This window comes from Urocitellus parryii, chromosome 5, assembly GCF_045843805.1.
Source record: "Urocitellus parryii isolate mUroPar1 chromosome 5, mUroPar1.hap1, whole genome shotgun sequence".
Taxonomy (NCBI): Eukaryota; Metazoa; Chordata; class Mammalia; order Rodentia; family Sciuridae; genus Urocitellus; species Urocitellus parryii.
The window spans coordinates 199,570,157-199,596,784 of NC_135535.1; the positions used below are offsets into that span (position 1 = coordinate 199,570,157).

Here is a 26,628-nt window from a genome sequence, read left to right on the forward strand (position 1 = left end):
TTCTGCTCACTTGATTAAAAATCTACAGAGAACCTCAACCTCAGAAATATAAAATGGGTCTCACTAAGTGTGCTACAACGGCCAAGAACCACATATCTTCATAAAATGTATCTTGACAGTTCACTGAAAATTATTCTATTGTATTCTGCTTTACAGCATAAGTCTCTCACTTAAGTTTGAAAACTTGGAAACACGTTCTGATTGTTTCACAATAAAACTACTTGAACTGTGTTGCTATGAGTTTTACCTTCAACCTTTAAAAGTACTTTCAAGATCTGTTACCAGGTTAGAAGGCACCGATGCCATAGATACCAACCTATGCTCGGTTTGAGAAAAAGATTTTCATATACACATTTTGTCCAAATATTACTATTTGTTTCATGAAAGTCAGAGCTAAGACTTTAGTAGAGTGTAAATTTTAAGCCAATGAATAAACAGTTGGCTTGACAAAATATTAAATTGACATGCAAAGCACTTGCAACCCTGCCAGATACTAAAAATAAAAGTGACTTCTGCCAACACTGAAAAACTTCAATCGTCCCAGTTGGTTCTGAGTTAGATGACTAGGTTTCACTGAGTTAATTTTCCAAAATGGTACTAAACAAAACATCGGCTTGTTTCCCCAAACTTTATTCTCTCTTAAAAAAAATGTTTAATGGGCATTTTATTGAAATATCAGATTCATACAATATTTTTTATAAAACTAAAAAAGTAATAATCTTTAACAAATGAGAATTTAGACATTCTGTAAATTACATCTTCATATTTTGAGTTAAATTCAAACTTCTCTAAGTTGTTAATAAGCTGAGTTATTAAAATATTTTAAAAAGAACACTTTAGACAAAAGGCATAAAGGAAATCAGTAGATTTCAACTGTGAGGTTCTAAGTTGTTAACTTGAGATAACATTTTATTCCTGTCCTTGGTCTGCCCCTCCTTAATCTGTCTGCCCCCAAAAATAAGTGTTTAAAATATGGAGTCTGAGATTTATGATCAGTTGCAGAAACCTGTTTAACTACTGATTTACAGTCTTGGCTGAGGTATTTAACTCTGTCATCAGAACTAATTATAGCAAGCCTGAGATTATATATTCAAACTCTCCTTTTGGTGAAGGAAGTAGAATGTTCTGCTGAAAATCAGAAACATCCTGAGGGCTCCTACACAAGAATGCACTACCAACTTTACTTCTCAAAACCAGGGCTGTAAAGCTCCAAATTACTGTTCTTTAGTAAGCTGTTTTAGCCTAAAGTACTTAAACAATAAATCATAGTTACATTAATGCCATACCAATGGCTTAAAACATATTAATCTCAGTTAACAATAACTGACATTTACATTACTAATCTAATTCAAGCATTCTGGTAGTAGTACATGCACATGTTGAAGCTTCAGGAACTGAAGTTATTACTGATCCATAAAGAATCCTTATTTTAATGTGATCGAAATGGAGAGCCCTTGGGCAATGGGGGTACTCTAGGAATAATGCTCCCATTTCACTTTATAATGAGTAAAATGTCTAATTTGTATCAAGGCTGATCAAACAAAACTGGTCCCAAATAAGGTGCAGGCAGGGCCAACATAAGACACCAGTTCCTTCCTCTCTTGAAAATCCTTCCTTTCCACCCACTCTTTGGCTGAACCAGTGTTTTGAAGCTTTTCACAGCTCATACCCTTAAACGAGTAGGGACATCATAGGAGATAGGGTTCCCTTGTCAAGTGAGTCCCCTATTGCATCTGACCCCACCAACACTGTATTCCACTCAGTTAAAATGCTGCCACAGACATAACCATGAACTGGGGGGCACTGTAGGAGCAGTTGCTAGCACCAAACAGGGGTGAAGAAGGGCTTTTGGAGGCCAGCCTTCATTCAGAGACTCTCAGATCCAACCCTACAGGAAGCCATTCTGGTGAGGCCTCAGCAGGAGAAGCAAGGTGTGAAGCACCTGCAGGGGTCACTAAATGCCAAAGGAAGCACATATTGGGGTGGGGGAGGCAGGGACAAGGCAGAGGTCAAAGAGAAATCTTGTCCCTGGGACCTATGTATGAGAATACCTACACCACCCAGTGCTCAAAGACAGTATTTTTCATACTGCAGCAAAACCAGTGGATTATGTCATGGATACCTCTTCCACAATGGTTTTGTAGAAGAAAGGTTCCTGTGCTCTAAGTTTGTATTGTCTCTTTAGGAGTCTAAAATGAATGTTGTAGGTAACTAGTACTTGATAATATCTATAAAATGGAACAAGGAATATTATGTTATAAAATATACAGCTTCCCAATATCTGGTCTGAATACTTGTTCATGATAAATTACTAGATGCACAATCTCCTAAATCTTGCTTTCTCTACATCAGCTTTCCTCAACTATACAGAAGCAAGATATGACTTTTGGACTCTTTAATAACAAGTAATTATTCACTTATTCTAGAACATAAAAAAGTTAAATGCAACACCATAAATGAATAAAGTTTTATTATTATTTATAACCTAGGTTCAACTGTGGACTTCCTTACCAGCTTATTGTATGATTTCTCAAAGCCCCTTCCCATTAGGACTATGAAACACACATCTAATGAAAACTACTTCCTGTGGGACCATTCCTCTTCTCAGCCTTATTCATTCATTCATTCATTCATTCTGTTAAGGAGAAATGGGGAAGAGAATAAAAACAAACCAGTTCTTAGACAATTCAAAGTTATGTTATCTTGGAGTTATAATTGTCTGCTTAATGTAATTTTACCACTTTCTATACCAAGAATCATCTCACAATTTAAAGAATGACAAGGTCACGAGATATTTAGGAAAACATTTCTAGGCCATGCTGAATTTAAACCATCCTCCAAACACTACATTCTATAGTATTTGCATACCTTCTGATTGAAGGTATGCAAAAATAATCAGAAGGTATGCAAAATATATCAATTGCTTTTAATATGTGACTTTGAAATATCAACTCTAGTGCCTCCAATAAAGAATAAAAAAGTTGTTTTGATGACATCAGGGTAATTAAAGTCATTTGTAAAGACAGCATCAATTGAGACTTACTTGCACTTATAACTAATCCATTATAAACAAAAGCCAATCTTAAAAACACAATTCTAGAAAAAGTGTAGTTATGCCAAGAACAGATAAGCAAGTACAAGGACCTCACAAGCTATGCTATAACAAACATATGAAAAGCAAAATTGATTTTATACTGTAGGTCTATACAAATAAATAAATAAAATCCCATTTCTTTTCTCGTATGTATGCTTAGATTCCTTACATAAATAATAAAATGCTTCATTTCATCCACTTCAATAGAAAGAACTCCTTATGAAAAGGCTGAAAAGAGTTGATAATCAACTCCATAGTTTTATGCTTATTTTTTCTACTTCTAACAATTTCCTGATATATTTAACCTAAGTAGGAAAATCTTTTCAGTAAATTCTGCAAGTGTCTTGAAGAACTCTGACAAATTACATATATCCCATGTTGCTTTTGGTTTCCCATCTCTTCTTTGCTTCAAATCTAAAATGAAGAACATAAAAATTTCAATTTATTTCTAAAATAGAATAATTTGTTAAAGTAACATGTTTATTAAGTGATCAAAGTCAAAACAAATGTAAAAACGACACATACTCCACTGCTTACAAAACAAACATCAAACAGGGTAAAAAAAAAATGCCTCCATATTTATAATCTGATAAACATTCAGCAAAGATACAAACAATAAAGTAAGGAACAGTTCTGTACAAATTGGATTCACAAAATGTATTAGCAGGCTTTCTACAATTCCTATGAGATCAGTAGAATAACTACTAAAAATCTGAAGTGAACTCACCCCCATGCAAGTTTCTTCTTTTTTCGAGCAGCCTGAGAGTTTTCAGCCTCCTTTTTGGCTTTTACAAACTTGTGACAGGCAATTGCTTTGGCAATTTTTACACCAAGCTAAGAATCACAAAGAAGGAAAAAAATGTGAAAATAAATATTCTAGCTAATACAAGAATTATAATACCAATAACTGAAAATGTGTGGGTAAGAAAGCTACATTTTAGAACTGAGAAATCCTATGCTCAGGCCCCTTGAATACAGAAGAATGAATACATAGATATGGCCCATATCTCCCTTCCCTCCCAACATTCAACCCTAGCTGCGCCGTCTCCTGGATGGAAATCCTTCCCAAACAGAGGCCCCTTGAGGGTCCACAAAGGTAGTAATGAGGCTCTTCAAGCTACCCTAGCATTTTAGTCAGCTGAACAGGAATTTGTCCTGATAAGGCTGCACAGACTGACAGAGACATCAACTTTCTTTGCTCTGGGCTAGAATTACAGCAACTCAGTACGGTCACACCAGTTATCTCATGCTGATCAGAAGCGCTGATTGGCAGTCACAGATGGGATTAATAAAACATGGGAAAGCTAATTACTACTTCATAAATGCACTCTGCATGATGGGCAACAGCTTTTAAGTATCTGAGAGAGAAAAGAATATAAGGGGTACTAGGAAGTGAAAAGGCTGGACCCCAGGACCCAGGTATTCCCTGGGCAGGGCCCTCTGCGTACCTCCCTAATGTCCAACTGCCAGTCCCACAAGAGTTATTCAAAATTAACCTCCCACCCCCCAAAGTCTTCTCTAATTCATTCTATCACCGTTCTTGCTTCTGCATTTCTCCAGCCCTTTTCTGGTTTCAGAGCTTTTCCCCACAAAGTATCTCCAGGTCAGGGATGCTGATTTTAAAATGCCCAGCATACACGGAGGGCTCAATCAGATCTGTTGAGAGCCCAGATTAACAATGAAGGTTAAACCTTTCCAGTGTTTGTTTTTTTGTATTCCTTCACTCAACCTAATGCTTATTGGTAGACATGCAGACTAGTGGATGAGAAGAAAGGACCCGGAAGCCACCCTAAAGACAACACATCAAAGCCTAAAACTTTAGGGATCTTCTTGCCAACAGGAAGGCATTGTAAGAGGTTAAGAGCACATGTGTAAGGAAAGAAGCCAAGTTAGGAAAGCAAGGTCTGGCATGCTTGACATGTCTTTCAGCTTATCTTGGAGAACAGTTTCCTTTAGGGCAAAACAGACAAGTGGTAATCAAGCACTGGCTGGCGCTTATAAATGGGAGAAAAAGAGTTTCAGTTAAGAATATGTATATAAAACATACGCAAATGGAAGGAAGCTAACAATCAAGCCAAGGTGCTGAACCGGTCAACACCAATAGAACAGCCACTGAAGAAGGAATGACTAATCATGACTTGAGAGCTCACTTGAGAAAGCAGACCAAACTTAGTATACACTCAGAACTCAAACCAATGTTAACACTGCCGTTGTCATCTTTTCTACAAGAACACACTTTATGACAGCACAAATGCACAATTTTGCCAGGCATGTTCTAGGTGCTGGAGACACAGCACTGAACCAACAAGGCTTGCTTTCAAGTTGCGGGCGAGGAGAGCAAGCGGCCTCAATGAAGACTTTGTTCAGCTGGTTCTTTTACTCCCAGCTCTTTATTATAGAAAAATTCACCTAAGTCAACCAAAAGAAGGCTAAGAATCAAAGGGTTGTAGCATCATTGTTGAAACTTTGGAAGGATGCTGTGTGACATTTTTCATTAAGATGGAATTCCTACCCACTGAAAAACCTTCTACTTGTGACACCAGTAAAACCTCAAGTTAGCACCCACTGGGTTAGGCTGGTCACCACTGCAGTACCAAACAAATTCTCAATCTCACTGGCCAAGCTTTTATTGTTTTGCTTGAAGTCCTTGTGGACCGGCAGGCCTTTCCATCTTGTGCTGCCAGCCCCTCCACACCTGGCCTTCACAGTCAACATGGCACAAGAAGAGGTAGAGGGTCTCATACCGGCTCTTAAATACTTTCATCCCAAAGTGACACACATCATTTCTGCTCACACAGAAATATAAAAGCACAATAGGACACTAGGGGAGCAGTCTGCACACCTAAAAAGCCATCTTCTGCCAGAAAATACAGCTTTCAGCTTGAGTTTATGATGCACAAGAGGCTACCCACATTCACACAGAACCTACAAAGGTAAAACATAAAAATCTATACTTTGGGGGCTGGAGTGTGGTTCAGTAGTAGAGCATGGGCCTACCATGTGAAAGCCCTGAGCTCTATTCCCAGCATGGAGGGGGAAAATAATCTGTATTTTTCCATTAACTCCATTCGTATGTATTTATATACCAAATGCAAATGTGATATATATAATACAGTTTTTCCATCCGCTCAAAGGGACTCAGCTAATTTATCTTATATTTAAATTAAGCCTAGACTTTGGGTAAGAAATAAAAACAATACAAACCATCTCTGCTATACGCCACTAGCCATTTAAGAAAATCATTTTCTAAAACTGTTTTAAATTAAACTTTATATTTTAAACTTATTGCAATTTCCCAGTATGGGTTTTCTGGATTCAAAAAGACGAACCAAGGTGGATCTCAGTGTGTGGACAGCAGCCACTTGACTCCTGTGGGCTCTCCACCTTAACACACTCACCCACTCTGAGAATGGAAACCCCTCATGTCCCAGCAAGGCCATAGCTAAACCCAACACAGTACAGGCTCAGTGCATACAATCTTAACACATAGTATAAACTTGTTTAAAATGACTCATTAGAATGCATTAGAAAGCGTTCACACGAGATGGGTCCATCATTTTGTGAACTAAATAAATACAAGCAGTTATCAGGTGCATAGAAACACTTTCAGACAAACCGACTTGTTCCTGTAAAAAGTATACTCTCTAACTGTACCTTATTACCATGGGTTACGTTAAATGGAATGTTCTTCAACTGATAAACATTAAATAGAAAACTGTTTCAGCTTGTAATGATGGTGAAAAGTCATAGTCCCTCATGTGCTTAAAAATTAGTGTTTCACTTATTTCTGTGAGGAAAGAAAAAAGAACAAGAACTATCTGGAAACGTAAAAGGATAATAAGGCCTTCAATGGAAAAGACGGTTGAGGGAAAAATGTAGTTTTCCCAGCAAGATGACTACCTCGAGTTCCAGAATTATAAAAGAATACTGCGCTATTTCAGTATTACAAACAAATAAAACAGGCCGACAAGAAGCCCCCTTTTGCTTCCATAAAAAGAAAAATGCATCTTCCTGCCTAATGTAAACATCACAAAAGCTTGGTCAATGGTTTTTATATTAAAAAACTGTTTTAGGTCATCAGATAACTACAGCAACACAATGTGGAAAGACATTTTTTTAAATGAATAAAAAAATATACAGAGTTTCTTGTATGTGTAGCCAAAGTATCAGCATTTTCCATATAGAACATCCAATATTTTGCTGCATTTTAATTAAGGTGTCTAAACATTATCACAAAGAACTGCAAATTGGTCAGAGCATGCGGTAAGGAAAATTAAGCTCTAAAGGCTTTTTATCACCATATTTCAGGAACCAAGGGTGTAAAATGTTCTAATTTGGGATATATTAAAAGCCATAAAAGGTCTTTCAAAAAGATTAATGGTACTTTGCTTGGATTTAAGATAAGGGCTTTAGCTGGTTGGAAAAGCAGGGCCCTGGCTGGACCCTTGAGGCATTCATCTTTACAGCCACTTGGAAGATTTGTAAAAGCGTCTGCATAACCTCAAGCAAATGCACGGCGACATTTTTTTAATTCCTTTCAATTTTACAGGTTTAGCATGTGTAAATCATATTGAGTTGTAAAATAGATATAATGGCACATCCTTATAGCACAGTACAGATATTTTAAAGACAAACTTCAAAATAAAGTTAGTTTTGTTCAGAAAATATTATCATTATAAAGTTTGCTGATAATCATTTGAAGCATCTGATTCAAACAGCTTAATCTAGCACAACTATAAACTTCTTATCCATTTCATAAAATATTTTACTCATCTCAAAATTACTAGCTTGTAACAGATTTATGAAGTTTTCCTCCCTTTTGAACACTTTCAAGGCACTTATTTAAAAATACCAATTATCATACTTTAACTTTTTATGGAATAATAGGTCTCTATGAAAAATATTTATGCCATTCTCTTTTGTTCTTTAATTAAATGAAAACAGATGTTTTCTGAAGTAAAGCGGAACCATTACTGGAGTACTTAAAGTGTTAAGGTCTTTAATTTTTATATCAGTTTGGTCGACAATTCCTGATTGTCTTTACTCAAGCTCAACATTAATGTCAAGCAAGTTACCTAGGAGACGAAAGAGATCAAAGAGACAAAAAACCCTCCAATGTCTGATTAATCAAGCCTGCAAACAGCTTATTTCTTTTAGCCTGCATGCAAGTATGAAAATGAGATTCTGGGAGCCGAACATTGTGCAGATTTGTTCATTCTTATCAGAACAAAGCCAGCAGCAGCTTATTTCATGGATCATTGGCACTGTCATCAGTGCTACACAGAACGGGTGACAGCTCCTCATTTTGAGGCTTGAACAAAATTAGCAAAAAGTCGGCACAAATTAGCCTCTCATCTTTTTAGTAATATGACATTATTCATTTACTTTTTATCCAATTTTTAATTTTTTCCTTGTCAGCTATCCCTTTCTAGTGTCTCTCGCATGGCATCGTGAAATGCCTTCTAAAAAATAAGCAAACAGTCAACGTTGAAATCACATGCAAAGTTCATGAAGCAAATAAGAACAAGCACTTCGAATAACTGGGAATGCTATGTTTTTAAAAACTTAAAAAAAAAACTTTGCAGTAATAATTGATTTTTGGAATGCCAAGCAGTTAAGGAGTTTTATAAAATTGGTAGTATACTTCAAGAATACAACGTTGACTAATGGGTTTCACTCATTCCACAACTGAACATGGGATGTGCTCCAGTAAACTCAGATGTCCACATCTGGATCGGGACCTTTCTTCCCAGGATCATACCTGAGATGCCAAACCTCTGATGACAGCAAATAAGCTATAGCACACCTAGTCATTTAACGCTGATTCTAAATCAAGTCATTTTCTCTGTCAGAGGGAATAACTGAATTTCACTGTCATCTTAAAAGGTGCAGAGACTGGCGTATGTTTGCATCTGTTTGTGCATAACATGAGTCTACATGTGTGTACAACTGTGCACAATCCTGACTTTAAAACACATCAAATATATACACATACACACAAACCAAATCTTATATATGGTATAAGCAGATATACACATCCACACATGATATAATTCACATATTCAACTATGATTTAATAGTGAAATAGTTTATATAACACCTGTTTTAATGATGACTATTAAGGCTTCAAGTTATATATAGATTACAGCATTCCAAAAGACAGAGAAAAGATGCTATACTGTTGAAATTACTCTTGTACACAGACATTTATATTCAAGCAACTTATTCCATTCATAAGAGAAAAAAAGCATTAAAAAATTAACCATAAGCTGTTAGATGCTTTACACAGCCCCCATAAGAAAGACAGTTTTTTAAAAGAACTGTAGTACTGTTTTCAGCAATTTCTTTATCTCTGTTCTTCTAAGTAAGAAAGCCTATTAACAAGCTTTGAACTTAAAATCACATTTACAATAATGTGCCATCAACAGTTTTATAAGCTAATTAGAAAAAAGATTAATTAATGACTGGCTGCTAATAAAATGGCAATCATGAAGAAAGAAACCAAGGGTGCTAAGCTTCAACTACCACCAATTAAGAGCTAATTACAAACAAATTATATATGTGTTTTGCTGTGGGCTTTAATTTACTAAAATGGTTTTAATTAAAAGAGAAAACATGCTGATTAATTGAACTGCAGAAAAAATCTACAGTATAAACTGTGCTTTGTCTGTCTCTTTAATTAGACTTGTAACATCTGAAATCTTTTTTTTTTTTAAGGTTAGTTAAAAGCACAGATAAACATAATTAAAAGAGAGCATAAGGCGTGCCATTCGAGGTGATCACCCAATCGGACCCCAAAGGTCAGAAGAAAACATCTACAGTGCAATGAGATCTGAGTAAGCAAACCTAAAATCCCGAGAGAAAAGGCCTGTCACTGAGCACCACTCTTACTTTTCTGATGTTAAAATGCTCCAACTTCAAGGCAATGTTTTATGAGAATGAACATATCTTCAGAGTAGATGTGAAGGAATGCACCAGGCCTCCTATGCTGGATAGACACAGCGTTATTTTCTATATATTTTGTTAAGTGTTCACCTTTAGGTAATGAATGAATTGCTTACAAGAAGTAAGGAGAACAAGGCTTCAAAGAATTAAAATAACCATTTAAGCCCCAGACTATATACCCTGAGTACAAAATGATACATGGAGGAACACTGAAATTAAAAAGCAGTGAGAGATGACCAAAGTTAATGAAAAGGAATCAGCTCTCAGGATCCCTAGCAGACACACCCGCCTCCGGAAGGCAGGCAACAGCCCCCACTCCATAGGTGGCTGATGGAGCTGAGGAGGAGGAGGAGGAGGAGGAACAACCTATTCAGTGAGAGGGCTTTTCCTCCCCAGTGTCCTATATTCTTTCCCGTTGCAAATCAGTGAAAATTTATCCAAAACAAAATGGTCCTGACCTCTACTGCCTAATTGGAAAGAGAAATAAACAAAAGAAAAGAAAGAAATCAAAAGCAGAGTAGTAAAATTTGAAAGAGACATAAAATATATTTTTCCAGAGTATCTGCAGACATTAGTTGAATCTGTATGAAGTAATTTAAGTAGAAAACAAACATGTGCTTTTAAAGCAAACCTATAGTTGGACTGTATTCACCATGCATACTCCAGTAATCACAGCAAAATAATCTCCATTCCATAAAAATAAAATACTGAGGTTGAGCTGTTTAAATTCTTAATATATACAAATAAATGATATTCAGTACATTTTTACTGTGTTTAACCAGTCTTCAGTGGCTAGAAATCACAATAATTAAGACAGCAGAAAGGACCTGCCCTTCTTCAGAAAGGTTACAGGTTCCAGTGATAAATTTTTATAACAGCTAATTGGAATATGCTGTTCAGCTTTGTATCTGAGCAAATTGTTTTATTTCAGAAACATGGTTTGTCAAGATTATTTCTATACAAAGAAAGTATTCACAAAAATGGGAACAATGTTGCTCTCTGGCCTATAGAATGAAGGGTTTAGAATTAAAACTTGCTTTAATTCAGCTTTTTAAAGTTTTTGTTGTTTTGGTGCAAACATAACCACCATGACTAGAAGTAAATTTAAACTTCTAGTCAGTCTGATAGCATTTCTAGTTTAAACATTTACACAAATGCTTCACGTTAAAACTTTAGATGTGACAACAATCCAGGTGTTTGATAGTCTCTCTCTCAAAATCATATTATTTGAGGGGGGGGGCGTTGGGTTCAAGCTCCTATTCCATAAATCTTACATCTATATCAAACAACTGAAATTAAAGGAATAATTAGTCAAACCCTCTCACAGTAAGCCAAAGCCTAGTAACAAACTGATTTGGAAAACCCCTAATGCTAGAACAAGCGCTACAGTATGCAGAACACTTGAGAAAGGACTACTTTTTGGATGTTAACATAAAATGTAGAACCTTCTCAAATGTACATTCATAGCTCTGGTTAATGAAAATGCTTTCAGAAAATTACTAGGAAATTACTCTAAAAATAAAATATAAGCTACAAATTAACACTCTGCCCAAATAGAGAGCATTTAATTCACTCATCTATGGAAGAAGACAACTCAATCAATTTAAACTTTAGTTTTTTTAAAAAGCCATTCTTATCTTATTTAAATATTAACAAGCTATTAGTACTTTGTTAACTTTAACTGCTTTGCAATCCAAAAATGTAAGTTGTCTATTGATAATAAAATTAAATTCCTGGTTTAACTCATCCTAGCCATGTAATATTTACTTACATACATAAAGATAATATTAAAATTATATATAGACAGATAGATAGATAAAAAGCATATCTACCTGTGGTACTTCAATAAGATTCTAAATGACTATTGTGTTCAACAGCAAGTCATTGATTTGGGTCTTCAGTTGTTAAATTCAAGAAAATGAACTTTAAAATATGAAATATTTTATCATATCATTTATCTAAATGAAAGGTTTTGGCTTTTGGCCTTGGCCAAAGACGGCAGGGGATTATAACCAAAGTATCCCAGATGTGAATATTAATAAGTTGCAAATCATCAAAAACAACTTGATTCTTTCCAGTTTGCAAAAAACAGTTTAATGCTACAACATGACGTACTGGTGTTTTCAAGGAGTAAATTTACTCGGTGTGGCCTAAGATCATTGTATTTTAGTTACTTTAAGGACATACAATACAAAGCTCAAACAAAATTTATAGGAACCCCTGCTCATTCCTGCCCTGACATTGTACAGGTAAAAGTGACACTCACCTGGGTAGTATAGCTAATGTAGGTGTGACAAATTTGATGGTAAGAACACCTTGTTCTGCCAAACCAATTGTTTATCTCCAGGAGCCAAAACAAAGATCTAAGAGAAAAGTTTTCTTTACAAAATGTGACGTTCAACCTAACTGCTACCTACTTAATTAAATTTAGGCTTTAGCACTTAATTGCAGAATACTAGTTTCTACTGGTTTCTATAAATTGGTATAGATAGTGTGATGAAGACATCAGAAAAGACATTACCAAAGGACCATATCAATAAACAGAATGTACTTCCAAGTCTAAGGTTAAAAAAGCCACAAATACAATACTTGTGTTCATACACTTAACAAGAAATCAAGACATTTTATTCAAATTAGAACAGTTTTATCAGTATGACACAACATTAAGTGTATGTCTCCACTCCATTTTTCCTACAAGACTGTTAACAGAAACAAAGTATTCAACCAACAGGAGGGACAGTCTCAAAGCAGCCCAATAAGACACAAAAAACCAAGGATTGACAGACAAGTCAGGCTTCAAACACATGAACTCAGGCCATTCCCCCAAACCAAACTCTGTATCATCCTTAATGTCATCATTAATTTAAGGGAATGTGTTTCTGGAAAATTATGTGCTTGCTGTGACACAATGATAGCACACTGACAGGCTTATTCTGACACACTGTTGTTTTTTTTTTTTTCTTTGTTTCATTTTGTTTTTTAAGAACTGTTTTCAAGGACTATTCTCTACTTTTGGCTTCATTTTTCTCAAAACTAATGCTGCCCTATTGGTTTCACAGGCTTATAAATGTTAAACATCAAAAATTAGCTTCCCTTATTATGGCTGGAAAAGGCTTTAAGAACTCTGGGATCTGTGCCTCTGAGCAAAGGCTTTATCAGCAGGTCCCAGTCGCCACTTCTTGAAAAAAGAAAATGGTACTGATTAAAAACCAACATACCTGATTTCCAAAAGGACACCTACCAGGCATGCGGACACTTAGATTCATAACGAGTTTCTATCCTAAACTTACACTTACTTCTCAAAATCCTATCTCCTGTATCCACAGTGATAGCACCACCAAGATGAATAAGAAAATTTAAAGCTCAAACTAAACTATTCATTCAGGAATTCCATCTTCATCAGTTATTCTTCATGGGTGCTTAATTAATGTGCCCTCAGTATCTTTCTAGTATCTAGGTCTGAATGCCATTTTTCAGATGTCTTGATGTCTTTCCACTTATCCAGGAGAAAGTACAGGGCCTAAATTATTGTTTATCTTATAATCAGAATTATTTAACACTACACTAAATAACTTTAATTTGACACAACAAAGCATTACATTTTTATGGAAGTAAAACGAATAATGTTTCCCATCTTTACAAGTGCTGAAAATATGTATTTTTTTAAAAAAACTCATTTATATTTATATTTAAGTGCACCTTTAAATGAAAAACACCTTGTTGATATTATTTATAAAAGTTCCATTTCTAAAACAGGATAACAAAATACCAAAAATCCTCAAATAAACACTCCTTCCTGAAGCCTTCAGTACTGCTTCCAGGTATTTTTCCAGGCAGCTTTATACTGTACTCAGCAAGGCCAGTTCACCTGGATGAGTACAGCAGGTGGGGGAGGTCAGTAATGCAATCCAGGTGCGCATAGTGTCAATGGGCAACCCCTTCCCAACCCAGAACATCATATGTAGGAAACTGTCTACATTTACTGATTTAACATGGACACAGAAAAGATTCTATAATTAAATATCTCACTTCAGCCAAATTTTAGATTTGGTTTGCCAAGTAAAAGCAAACCAAATCTAAAAGATCTAAAGTCATTTGGTAATCATCATCAAGCAAGAAAGGAATCAGCAATGGATGTTAAAACTAGAAGGTAAGGGCTGGGGATGTGGCTCAAGCGGTAGTGCGCTCGCCTGGCATGCGTGCAACCCGGGTTCGATCCTCAGCACCACATACCAACAAAGATGTTGTGTCCCCCGAATACTAAAAAATAAATATTAAAAAATTCTCTCTCTCCTCTCTCACTCTCTCTTAAAAAAAAAGAAAACAAAAAACTAGAAGGTACAAGAATGAGAAAGAAGATGGCTACAGTCTCAGACTACCTCCTGTCTCTCCACAGATACTGATTACAAAACGGATTCACCACCCCAATCAAATAATCAAATTAACACCATCAATAAATGGGACAAAGAGATAGCAGGTGCCTCTGAGTAGCTCACATTGAGAAGGACACATGGCCAACTGCTTGATTTTTCTGCCCAAAATACACAGCCTGAAATTAACCTGAGGAAGCATCAGGCAGACCAAAGTTGAGGGGCATGCCATTGGACAAGTGGCCTCCATTCTTCGAAATTACCAAGTTCCTAAGAAACAGACAGAGTGAGGAACTGCTCCAGATTAAAGACAAAGGAAATCCAACCAAATGCAGGAAACCAAAATTGTATTTTGTTATTAAGGAAATTAGTAAGACACCTGGTAAGTTTAAAGTATGCAGAAAAGAGAGAAAAACATACAAATTTCCAACCTTCTCAAAGTCTGAATAAATTTTTTTAACAAATTAAGTAAGGGCTGGGGATGTGGCTCAAGCGGTAACACGCTCGCCTGGCATGCGTGGGGTGCTGGGTTTGATCCTCAGCACCATATTAAAAAAAAAATAAAGATGTTGTGTCCACAGAAAACTGAAAAATAAATATTAAAAAATTCTCTCTCTTCTCTCCCTCTCTTTAAAAAAAATTAAGTAAAACATGTTCAACTCAAAGTTTTAGCATTACTAACTCTACTAAAAGGAACCCAATCTACAGTGGGGGTGCCACTGTTAAACAGAAAGAGACCACAAGGAATGGACAGCCATCAGTGGGTCACATGGAGCTCCTATTTTAATGCTGTAGTGTAGGCTTGACTTTATCCTTTTCCTTTCTTCCTTTACCAAGGCCAAAATCTAAGGCCACTGACTGGCCTGGGCACTCTGCTGTCACAGTTGCCATGGTATTTGGAAGAGATTAGATAATATGCAACTCTTGGGTCTTAGAAAAGGAAGGCTGGACAAAGAATGAGGATGGGAGACCAGTTGGCTGAGTCCTATGCTCTTGAACAGACCAGAGAAGAGACAGAAACCCACAATACTTACAGCTGCAGTAGTGCAGCCATACTCTACAGCCCTGCTTGTTTTTTTCACATGCCTGTATTATGCTTTATTGGAACTATCTAGCTAACTCAAAGACCAACCAGCATCAGAGAGCAACCAGTAACACATTTCTGGAATTTTTAAAGGGATTCAAGAGAAACTTGCTCAACACATAGCCCAACATGCAACATGTCATCATCAGTGATGTATTTAAGTACCAGTTCTCTGATTCTCTGATGAGTTTTGTTCCTGATTCAAAGGACACTGCCACCAGCTTCCATAAATCCCTACTTAACTGTGAAATAGTTAAGTGACTGATTATTCTGCCTGTGCTTTCCAGTCCCTGAAAGCCCCCTCAGATATTGAGCCACTCCTCCCTATCCCAACAGGATGCCTTACTATACTGCCCATTGTCGGAGCCACGAACAATATCTACCTACTGGAGTCTCTTCCAGCCACACAAGCATTGCCCCTCCCCACCATTCCCTAATGGTCAGCACTACAAAATTTGGAGATCAGATATATCACTGGTGTAACCTGGCTATCTCATGAGTTATCTACACTCTCAAGCTGACCAAGAAACTAAGCCACTGTTTCTAACAGCACTTCTATGGAAATATAAGTTCCAAGTGCCAAATAGTTTACTTGCTAACAAATAAAAGATGCTATGTTTGTTGAGTGGAATTTTTAAAAGGATATCTTAGGCACACAGTTTTCCAAGTAGGGACGAGGTCCCCTAGCTTACCCATATTGAAGAAGAACAGGATTCAAACAGATATTAGTACACTCATGTTCATAGCAACATCGTTCAGCTGAATGCACAAACAAAACATAACACCCAGAATCTAACAAATACCCGCAGAGTATTGATAAGTCTGAAAAAGGAAGGAAATTCTGACAAATACTGGGATATGGATAGATTCTGAAGATGTTACATCACAAGGACAAGCATGATTCCACTTGTAAGAGGTACCTATGAGTGAGAGTCCCATTCAAAGAGAGGGGTGTCCAGGGCTGCATGAAGGGGAGAATGGGGAGCCACTGTTTAATGGGTTCAGAGTTTCAGTTCTGCAAGATGAAGAGAGTTCTGGAGATGGACAATGGTGATGGGCTGCACAACAGAGTAGATGTATTTAATGCCAAGGTAAATTTATGTATGTTTTGCTGCAATAAAAATACTTTTTAAAAATGTCAGCTTAGTTTTTGAAAAGCCACGTACCTATGATTTATGCTGCTTCTTGTCAGTGCCCCTAAATGAAGTCCACAGCTTTATAATTTCCATGATATTAGACATTAACACATACATATATGCACACAAACTATACAATGGAAGTATTTAATGTAACATATTTTTAAAGGGATTAAAGAAAAAACATATTTTTGGAATCTCTAAGGCTCTCTTTTGAACTTTTCTACCTACATGAAAATATAAAACTCACAAGATTCAGCCAAAATTATGAGGAGAAAACACAAAAATCATAATGATTATTAATGGCAGACTTTTTTGTCATCTGATGATGGAAGAGTACAATAGTATTTCCATAGAATAGTACACCGAAATAGTAAGTTTATCCCTAGAGTCTCAGTTTAGAAGCAAATACCACCTGCAAGTGAGCTAGAATCTGAGCCTGGCCAGCAGTTCACTACAGATGGCCCAATAATGCCCAATAATGCCTAAGCACAGGAGCAGTTAGGCTAAGAACGAGTAAGGTTCCAGGCACTAAAAATAAAAACTAGGGTAGAGATTTCTTTTCTAGAAAAAAAAAAAAAAAAAAAAAATGCATGCCTCCCTGAGCTCTTTAGTCTATATATGAAGTTAATTTTCAGTGGGAGGAATCCCCTTATCCCCAGGGAGTAGGAGTCAGAATTTTCCTGTTGCCTTCTGTAGTTGGAAAACGAATATTCAAAGTACCTGTTCTTTTATACTATAGACTACAGGGGAAAAAGGTAAACATTTCTACAGGGCTGAGGGGGCTGTGCAGAGTAAGCAGTAAAAAGGCTATAACAAGGTTTAAGAAAAGGTTGAGGGGTGTGACTTTAGAAGTATGGATGCCCTCAGGAAGAGTTTAAACTTAAAGACACAAGTGGAAAAAGAAAGCTAGTCTTTTAATCATACCTGGGGAAAAACTCTCTAAGTAAGTAAATGTAGGGTTTGGATATCAATTTATGGATTATTTCCAGCATAAGTTTCAGTTAATACTGAGCTTATTAAAAATCGCAAAAACAATGCAGATTCATTTTAGAAAACATTGAAGTGCAATTTGTAATCAGTCTGACTCACCTCTCGAGTAGCAAGCTGGTTGCTGAGTTCTTCAGCCTTCTCAACATCCCATTCCTCCACAGCCTGGTCTATCCTCTTTTCAAGACCTGACTAGAAAAGAAAGAAACCTAAAATTAAGAATACAAATGAAAAGAGTGCATTTGATAGCCAATATTATGTAACAGGACTACACCAAATATATCAGACATGCAGACCACTTAACTCTCACAATAACTTAAGGTAGTTGTTACTACCCCATTCATGATTGGAAAGTCTAAGAAACATTACATGACTTATCCAAGATTATATAATTCTTAACTAACAATAAAAAGGAGAATCAAATCGGATTCTTGTGACTCCAAAAACTATACTTTCCCTTAATAACAACATTATTAATAGTAATAACAGTTAAAAATTATGAAGAGATTATTATGTGGTAGACTCTGGGTTTAGTACTGGGAAGAAAGCTCATTAAACTTTGTAACAACTCCATCGAATAATGCTACCCTTTTTTAAAGATGAAGAAACAGAGTTCCGGACTCCTTAATTTAGCCAAACTTAAGTTATATGAATAAAAGGTTTATTCAGACCCTGCAAGGCCTACACTTCTAGCTCAAAATTTTCACTCAACAGCCCTTCATCATATTTGACAAAGAAGATTTAAGTTGAATATTAAATATGGGAGTTAATCACATTTTATTTGCTTATGGCAATGTCTTAATTTACTAAAGATGCTACAAAAATTTGTAATTATAATTTTCATGGGATTACCTGACTAGGTAGGACTCAGCATACATTTATGGAAAAATGTCTTGACATAAATGAGTTCTGAGTTGTGAAAATAATTACTAAAAAAAATAATTTTTTTTTAAAGAAATGGTCTAACACCTTAAATTATACTACAGAGCCACAGTAATAAAAACAGTGTGGAACTGGCACAAAAACAGATATGTAGACCAATGGTACAGAACAGAAGACACAGAGTCAAACACCCACATAAATACAGTATCTCATACTAGACAAAGGTGCCCAAATCATACATTGGAGAAAAGTTAGCCTCTTCAACAAGTGGTGCTGGGGAAACTGAAAAACCCATATGTAGCAAAATGAAATCAAACCCCTCTCTCTCACCCTGCACAGGAATCAATTAAAATGGATCAAGGACTTACGCATTAGAACAGAGACCCTACACCTAATAGAAGAAAAAGTAGGCCCAAATATGCACCACGTTGGCTTAGGAACTGACTTCTAAAGTGTAAAAAGTAACATCAAGAATCAATAAATGGAATGGAATCAAACTAAAAAGCTTCCTCACTGCAAAGGAAACAATCAGTAGCGTGAAGAGAGAGAGCCTACAGAATAGGAGAAAATCTTTACCACACACTCCTCAGATAGAGCATTAATCTCCAGGACATATAAAGAACTCAAAAATCAACGTCAAAAAAACAAATAACCCAATCAATAAATGGGTAAGGAACTAAGTTGTATTTCACAGAAGAAGAAATACAATTGATCATCAAATACATGAAAAAAATGTTCAACATCTCTAGCAATTAGAGAAATGCAAATCCATCTGGAGAGTGAGATTCCATCTCACTCCAGTCAGAATGGCAACTGTCAAGAATACAAGCAAAAATAAATGTTGGTGAGAATGTGGGGGAAAAGGTACACTCATACATAGCTGGTGGGACTACAAGTTGGTGTAACCACTCTGGAAAGCAGTATAAAGATTCCTCAGAAAACTTGGAATGGACCAAGCTATCATTTGACCCAGCTATCCCAATCCTTGGTATATACTCAAAGGACTTAAAGGCAACATACTACAGTGACACAGCCACATCCATGTTTATAGCAGCTCAATTCACAATAGCTAAACTATGGAACCAACCTAGGTGCCCTTCAACAGATGAATGGATAAAGAAATTATGATTGATACACACACACACACACACACACACACACACACACACAATGGAATATTACTCAGCCTTACAGAAGAACGAAATTATGGCATTTACCAGTAAAAGTATGGAACTGGAGAATATCATGCTAAGTGAAATAAGCCAATCTCAAAGGTCCAACGTTTTCTTTGACATGTCCAATGTTTACTTATGATATGCTAATTCACATTAAGGGGTTGGGGGTATAGGGGAGAACAGACATACTTTGGATTAGACAGAGGGGAGTGAAAGAAGGGGAGGGGATATGGGATAAGAAAGATAGTAGAATGAATCAGACATTATTAATATATAAAATATAATTATTCCTTAAAAATGTGCATATATGATTACATGACCTGTGTAACTCTATATCATGTACAACCAGAAATAAGAAGTTAGACTCCATTGATGTATGATGTATCAAAATGTGTTCTACTGTCATGTGTAGAACTAATTAGTACCCCCAAAATGGTCTAACATATGCTTCTTGTAAGAAAATCTTATTCTAACGATGATTTCCCTACTGTATCCTTAAACAAGCACATATTCAGTTATATTACCTTATAGACTTCTCCCTCTTTATGTAACAACAGAAGTCACATCTCTTCCATCAGTATACTGCTTGATTATTCCAGTTAACCGAGAGAAAATTTGTTCCTATGCAGCCTTGTTGAAATGAGTCTTTTTTTTTTTTTTTAACATTTATTTATTTTTTCTTAGTTCTCGGCGAACACAACATCTTCGTTTGTATGTGGTGCTGAGGATCGAACCCGGGCCGCACGCATGCCAGGCGAGCGCGCTACCGCTTGAGCCACATCCCCAGCCCCTGAAATGAGTCTTTAAAAACAACATAATTTGTTTAAAAAGTCTGGAGAAACAGCCCAATGAGGTCATCACCAATGTCTATCACTGAGTGAAGACTGTCCTTTCTCACAAACCCTTCCAAAGGATTGGGAGCCAACAGACTTTCTCACTTGCTCCAAACAGGAGTTAGAGACCTTCATCAATGACCCTTCATAATCTTTGACCCTAAAAAGGCCACATGGCTCTAATGCCCTCTTCCGAACTCTTCCATGACTCAGACACCCTGGACTCACTTTTTCAGAATCCTTCTTTTTCAGGAAGCTCTAACCCTGCTCACCTCAGAAGCCCAGGGCAGTGCCACTCCAACTGTGGTCTATGTTGTGGTCCACTTGTGGTCTGTGAATAGTGTCAATCCACGAACTGTTTCAGTCCAAGCAAAGCTAAGGAACTTGTGTTAGAATGCAAATCAACTTCACGACTAACACAACTTTGTCTGGATGACTTAAGTTTTCTCAGCCTATCTTTGGTAATGCTATGCTTCCTAATCTATGGCCACATTTACCATTTGATCAATGTTCTCATGCCTCTGATGTGCTTCCCTTTGAACATTCTTAATCATTCTTTCAAGCTTACATCAAATGTTACCTTTTCTATGCCCTACATAACTTCTGAGTCTCCCATCCTGTCCCTGTACCCCCGCCAGCTGGCTCATCACTCTGCTGCGGATGCACCTCCTCCCTTCAGCATGTACTCATCTCACATGCTGTCTTCCTTTCTTGGGCTCTATGCTCAGTAAGGACAGACTCTGTGTGTCACTGGCTTGGTGTGTCCCCAAATCCAGCCAGTTCCTCCCATGTAAGAGGCACTCACTCACTGACAGAATATTCATAGTGAAGTAATCAAAACTTTGCATCCATACTGTAGGACCCACCCATGCTGGAGACATGCTTTGAGTCGGCCACTGCTTTGAGACGGCCCCAAGAGAATTTTGCAATAGTAATACTGAAGTAATAATGCCCCTATGATTAAAATAAGGTGTGTGTGGGTCACATGTTATAACATTTGTTTATACAAAAATCTATCTAGCTATTAAAATATATATTCCCTGAGGACATGTAAAATATGCCCATCTTGGGCTCTAGGAGTTTAGTTTACCTGCATCTAGAACTTCATATTTATATTTAACTTAGAATGGAAATAAAGTCATTTTAAAAATGTTGACCGCTTCTCCTTCCTGTGCAGAATAGTAATTATCTCCTCAAATGCCACTTAGATAGATGAAACAAAACATCAATATCAAATCCAATCATCCTTGCATCACAAATTCTAGGTAATCTGACACCTCAACTCAGAATTCACCCAGGTTTGCTCCAATCTTTCACCTCAGTAACCTGGTTAGGAATCCATTCTTAAACCTGCCTTGCTTGTTCTTTTTAGTTCCTTTAAGTTTTTTTTTTTTTTTTTTTTTTAAAGAGAGAGTGAGAGAGACAGAGAGAGAGAGAGAATTTTAATATTTATTTATTTTTTCTTAGTTCTCTGCAGACACAACATCTTCGTTTGTATGTGGTGCTGAGGATGGAACCCGGGCCGCACGCACGCTAGGCGAGCGCGCTACTGCTTGAGCCACATCCCCAGCCCTCCTTTAAGTTTTTGTTTTTGATTTTTCTTAATTTCAACCAAGTTTTGCTAGATAAAACTTGTTTCTTCCTTTCTTCCTTTCCTTTTGTCTGATTAATTTATTAAAGTAAAATATAATTACTCCTTAAAAAATTTCTAGTTCCACGTGGACGCCCAAGTTTTCTGTTTGTGTAATAATACAGCAACATTCCAAATACATTCAAAATGTTTATATTAATAAAAAATACATTCATCTGTAAAATATCTTCTTAAGACTCTAAGTTCACAGTAGTTTACAAAGAGCACAGATCAGGAGGTGAGACCTAGGCTCAGATATCAGCTCCTCCACCTATGAACTGAGCAATCCTGGGTGAGTTTCTAACCTGTGTGAGCTGTAGCTGCTTTATACACATAAAATGAGAATAAAACCACTCTCTCTGAAAGGTTACGGTCAGCATCAAAGAAGATACATGTAAAATATCTAGCCACACCTGTAATCTCATTGGCTCGGGAGGTTAAGACAGGAAGATTCTGAGTCCAAAGCCAGCCTCAGCAAAATCAAGGCACTAAGCAACTCAGTTTTATTTAGAGACCCTGTCTCTAAATAAAAGAGAAAACAGGCTGGGGATGTGGCTCAGTGGTGGAGTGCCCCTGAGTTTAATCCCAAGTAACCACCCCCCCAAATATCTAGCCACATTTTCAAAATATAAATGATCACTATTCATTCAATAAGTTGCTCCTATATCTAAATATCCAGATACCACAATGCAAAGAGAGGGCTTTTCTTTCTATGACCATAGACCTAGTCATAGTTCTTCAAGCACTCACATCCAATCAGAGACCCAAGAATTCAATTTTGAGTCAGTAAACAGTCCCATGAAATAAGATTTCAGCATTAAAGCTTTTTAAAAAAGTCTTAAACTGGACCTAAGAGGAACCTATATTATTTAACTTGTTCAGGGCATCTTCCACACCAGAGATCAGACAAGAAGTAGAGCACTGCTGGTAATGGTGATGCTTGGTGGGCTTCTAACCTTGCCTTTTGGCAAGAATGAAAATTCAGATCAAGATATATATCAACACAGATAGATCAACTTAGGAATGGCAATTTGGCCACAGACGGAAAATTCATCTAAGGGCAATACCTAACAGGTTCCCATGAGGCAACAACCAACCTCTAATTAATAAAGTTTTGCTGCAGATGCCAAGAAGGTATGGCTACGCACACAAGAAATTTATGGGTACCAAAATGCCCAAATATGCATTTGCAGAATATCTTTTATTGTATGATTAAAGGTTGTTAAGTCAAACTGTATCACAATATATTTCTATGAATTTTTTTTACTAGATATTTATTTTGATACTACATTTAATTTCTGAAGCATGATAACAAATGAATTTCATGATTTATTATGACGGGACTCAAATATCTAGAAAAAATGAGGTAATTTCTCCATAAACAAGGGGGGGGACAACCTTTATATATAAACATATATCATATAATTACAAATGATACTTATGATTTTATTGTCTTTATATCTAAATTATATTCACTTAAATCAGTTGAATCAAGAAAAGCAAAAACTAAATTCAGCTCTTATTTCAGAAAAATCTAGATTTGTGACCAAATGATTTGGTTTTAAACTCATTTCACTAAAAAGTTTCTGCTTTGTTTGTTTTGTAGGCAAATTATATTGTGCTTCAGTTTCTTCATCTGTATTAGGAGAATAACACTGGCCCTGCCTACCTACCCAACAGGGATCACACAGGGATCAAGAGAGAATGCTTTGTAATTGATACCAGGGGAGCTTCCTGGTACCACCACAATACTCCCACACCCTTCCTGCTCCCTCCTGCCCAACAGAGGCAGCCCAAGCTGTTATATGATCTATGCACTACAGTTCCACATAAGAGCCGGGATGCAAAAGTGTGAAAAAGCTCTACTACACTATAGCAGTTTCCTCTCACGGACACCTTTAAAAAACCATCAGACATTGTACAATTACTATAAAAATTATTAAAAAAGTATCCATAGACACATAGAAAACTACTTCAATAATGACTGCTGGCTGATCAAATTGATTCAACTAGAATACTTGAGACATTTTTAATGAAATTGATGAGTGAAATTATTCTATAGAAATTCCCACATAGATTGAAAATAATTATGTTACAATTACATAATTATTAGCAAGTCTGAAACACAATTATAGCTGTGTTTAATACAAAGAATATTTTGAAACAGCTTTGGATATTAGGAAGATTGCATTTAAAAAATACAAGCCTCCTTGTATAGTCTGGCAAGTAGGTGACAGCAGTGCTGTAGACACACATTCTAGGCTGAGCAACAGTATCAGCTTGGCAAAATTCCAAAAACAAAACACTGTGGGATAGATGCAAGATTAAGAAATTTGTTTTGCTTTACTGTTACTGAGGGCTGAGTGAATATAAAATTAAAAGACTCTCTGAGATACGGTAACAGATCAGCTTCTGCTCCAGAGAAATAAAATAATGGACTGAAAATCCATGCTGGTCTGTCCATGCTACATCAGGTTTTCATGATCCTCAAGAGATTTCATGAGCAGCAGTTACTATCTCCTGCACTTACATTTTACTCATAGCTTTTATCTTGGTGCTTCCAATGTGGACATTCTCTAAAGTTTATTTACTCTGTTGGATTCACAGCAGAGACTTCAGCACCACAGCAAAGGGGGTGACACGTAAAACCACAATCCCAAATCAAAGAACGAGCATGGACTTACTGGCATGCAATTACACTGAACTCCCAAGAGAACATGAAATAATTTGGCTTCACTAAATCCTTCCTTCCCTTTTATGTTTGCATTTATTTGTAGAATATAAAGTGCTGGCAAAATCCTGGCCAGCATCAGTTTCCTTGTTTAGAAAATTGTCATAACTTTCTTAGCCAGCTGCCACACAGAGGAATGTCTGCATTAAGAAAACCCAGATTTATAAAATAGATCAACGGGTAATTACAACAGGATTTACAGCAATTTCCCTTAAACAGAAGATCTCATTTTTAAAATGGTGTTTGACTTATAATTTTCTTCTAGAACACAGCTAATGCATAATGTGAAATAGAACACCAGTCCCTGAAACTGAATTATTTAAAAGATTTTTGTACAAAGAATTTTAGAATCCTATACTAAAGTAACTTCACATAAATTACAAATTCTAGACGATGAATAAGAGCTAGTATACCTAACCAGGATTAAGATGGTACAATCTCATATGTAATTCCTAAGATAAATTCTAGAAAATATCTCGAAATTTCTATTTTTTAAGAATGCCTAAAAAGTTCATTTTGTGGCTTTAATTCCACTAAAACAATTTAGATAACCTAATCAATAATTGTAAGGAAACATAACATACACTTTCAATTGCAAATCACATCATTCATTAGTAAAACTTCAAAAAAAAATGCCTAGTAGAACCAATATTTAACCATTTATTTCTTAATGAACAATCCAATCATCAGCTGGGACTCCAAATCTGCCAGAGATGGCATTTAGACCAAAGTGCTCAGTACCATTCTCCTCCCTTACACTTTAAAATACATCTGGTACAATCAAGAGCATCCCTCTTTACATAGCCCCTTCTCCAAGTCCTCCAGAATTTCAAGGGTCAGAGGCATGGCAATGACACTGGCAAACAGTCACAATCAGTTCTAGAGTGAACCCAAGGAACTAAGAATGGGTCATGAAACCTGAGTTTTACTTTTAAAACTAGTAGTGATCTTTCTTTGCCAGAAATTTTAGCATTTTTGCATCATGGTTAAAGGAGACTGCTCAGTAACAAAAAGTAATCTTAGTTTCAATTACCCAGTGTTCTAGGGACTATTTTTGGATAATAAAAAATTCTTTACAAAGTTGAAATAAAAAATTCACACGTAAAATTCTGTTCTGACAGTTGCTTGATGTATGTGCTCTCAATGACACAAAACCACCCAATGATGGATTTAAATCAGAGGATTTTTCACAAGAAATACCAATTGATCAAAATGGCAAAGGTTTCCAAGTACACGCAGTAGCCTGCACAGGAATGATTCATGTAAGAGGCATCTATCTACACTGTATACAGGAGACATTGCACTTGGGCTTCAACTACTAGCTCCCTATCATTCAGTACTTGATTTTTATATTCCTAGAGCCTGCCAACATCCCCCTATGTGAATATGTGAGTTACTTTCATTCAAGCCTTTACTAAGTTCTATAGACTGACAACTCAAAATGTGTACTTCAATCTCAGGCTCTTCTCCAAGCCTCCTATCTCATTTTTTTAGTCACCTACTCTATTCCTGTTTCCCAGTTAATACCCATGCTCCAAACTGAATTCTGAATAGGCTCCACTGTAAATCTTTTCCCCTCCAAACTTTCTCATCTTCAAAACTAGCATTACTGTGCACACTGCTGCATAAGGCAAAACCTTGAATGGTTTCCTCTTCCTCCTTATTCTTCAGCACCTTACGAGCAATGCAGAGGCAAACACTGTCAATTCTACTTCTATACTATGCCTCAGATACTATACCCACCCACTTTTCTCCATC

The 26,628-nt window shown here is 36.5% G+C and overlaps 1 protein-coding gene across 4 annotated transcripts in view; it reads right to left on the minus strand.

The window, feature by feature from the left end:
- Positions 1-2,693: 2,693 nt before the first annotated feature.
- The window catches only part of Fam204a (family with sequence similarity 204 member A), a 32,210-nt gene continuing 8,275 nt past the window's right edge, over positions 2,694-26,628 (minus strand). For all 4 annotated transcript variants that reach the window (XM_026384291.1, XM_026384290.1, XM_026384293.2 and 1 more), the window contains exons 6-8: positions 17,722-17,811; positions 3,822-3,928; positions 2,694-3,508 (exon numbers count right to left, since the gene is read on the minus strand). In XM_026384291.1, the coding sequence (XP_026240076.1) occupies positions 3,457-3,508; positions 3,822-3,928; positions 17,722-17,811 (249 nt within the window). In that variant the 3' untranslated portion in view covers positions 2,694-3,456. The remainder of the gene's footprint in view (positions 3,509-3,821; positions 3,929-17,721; positions 17,812-26,628) is intronic.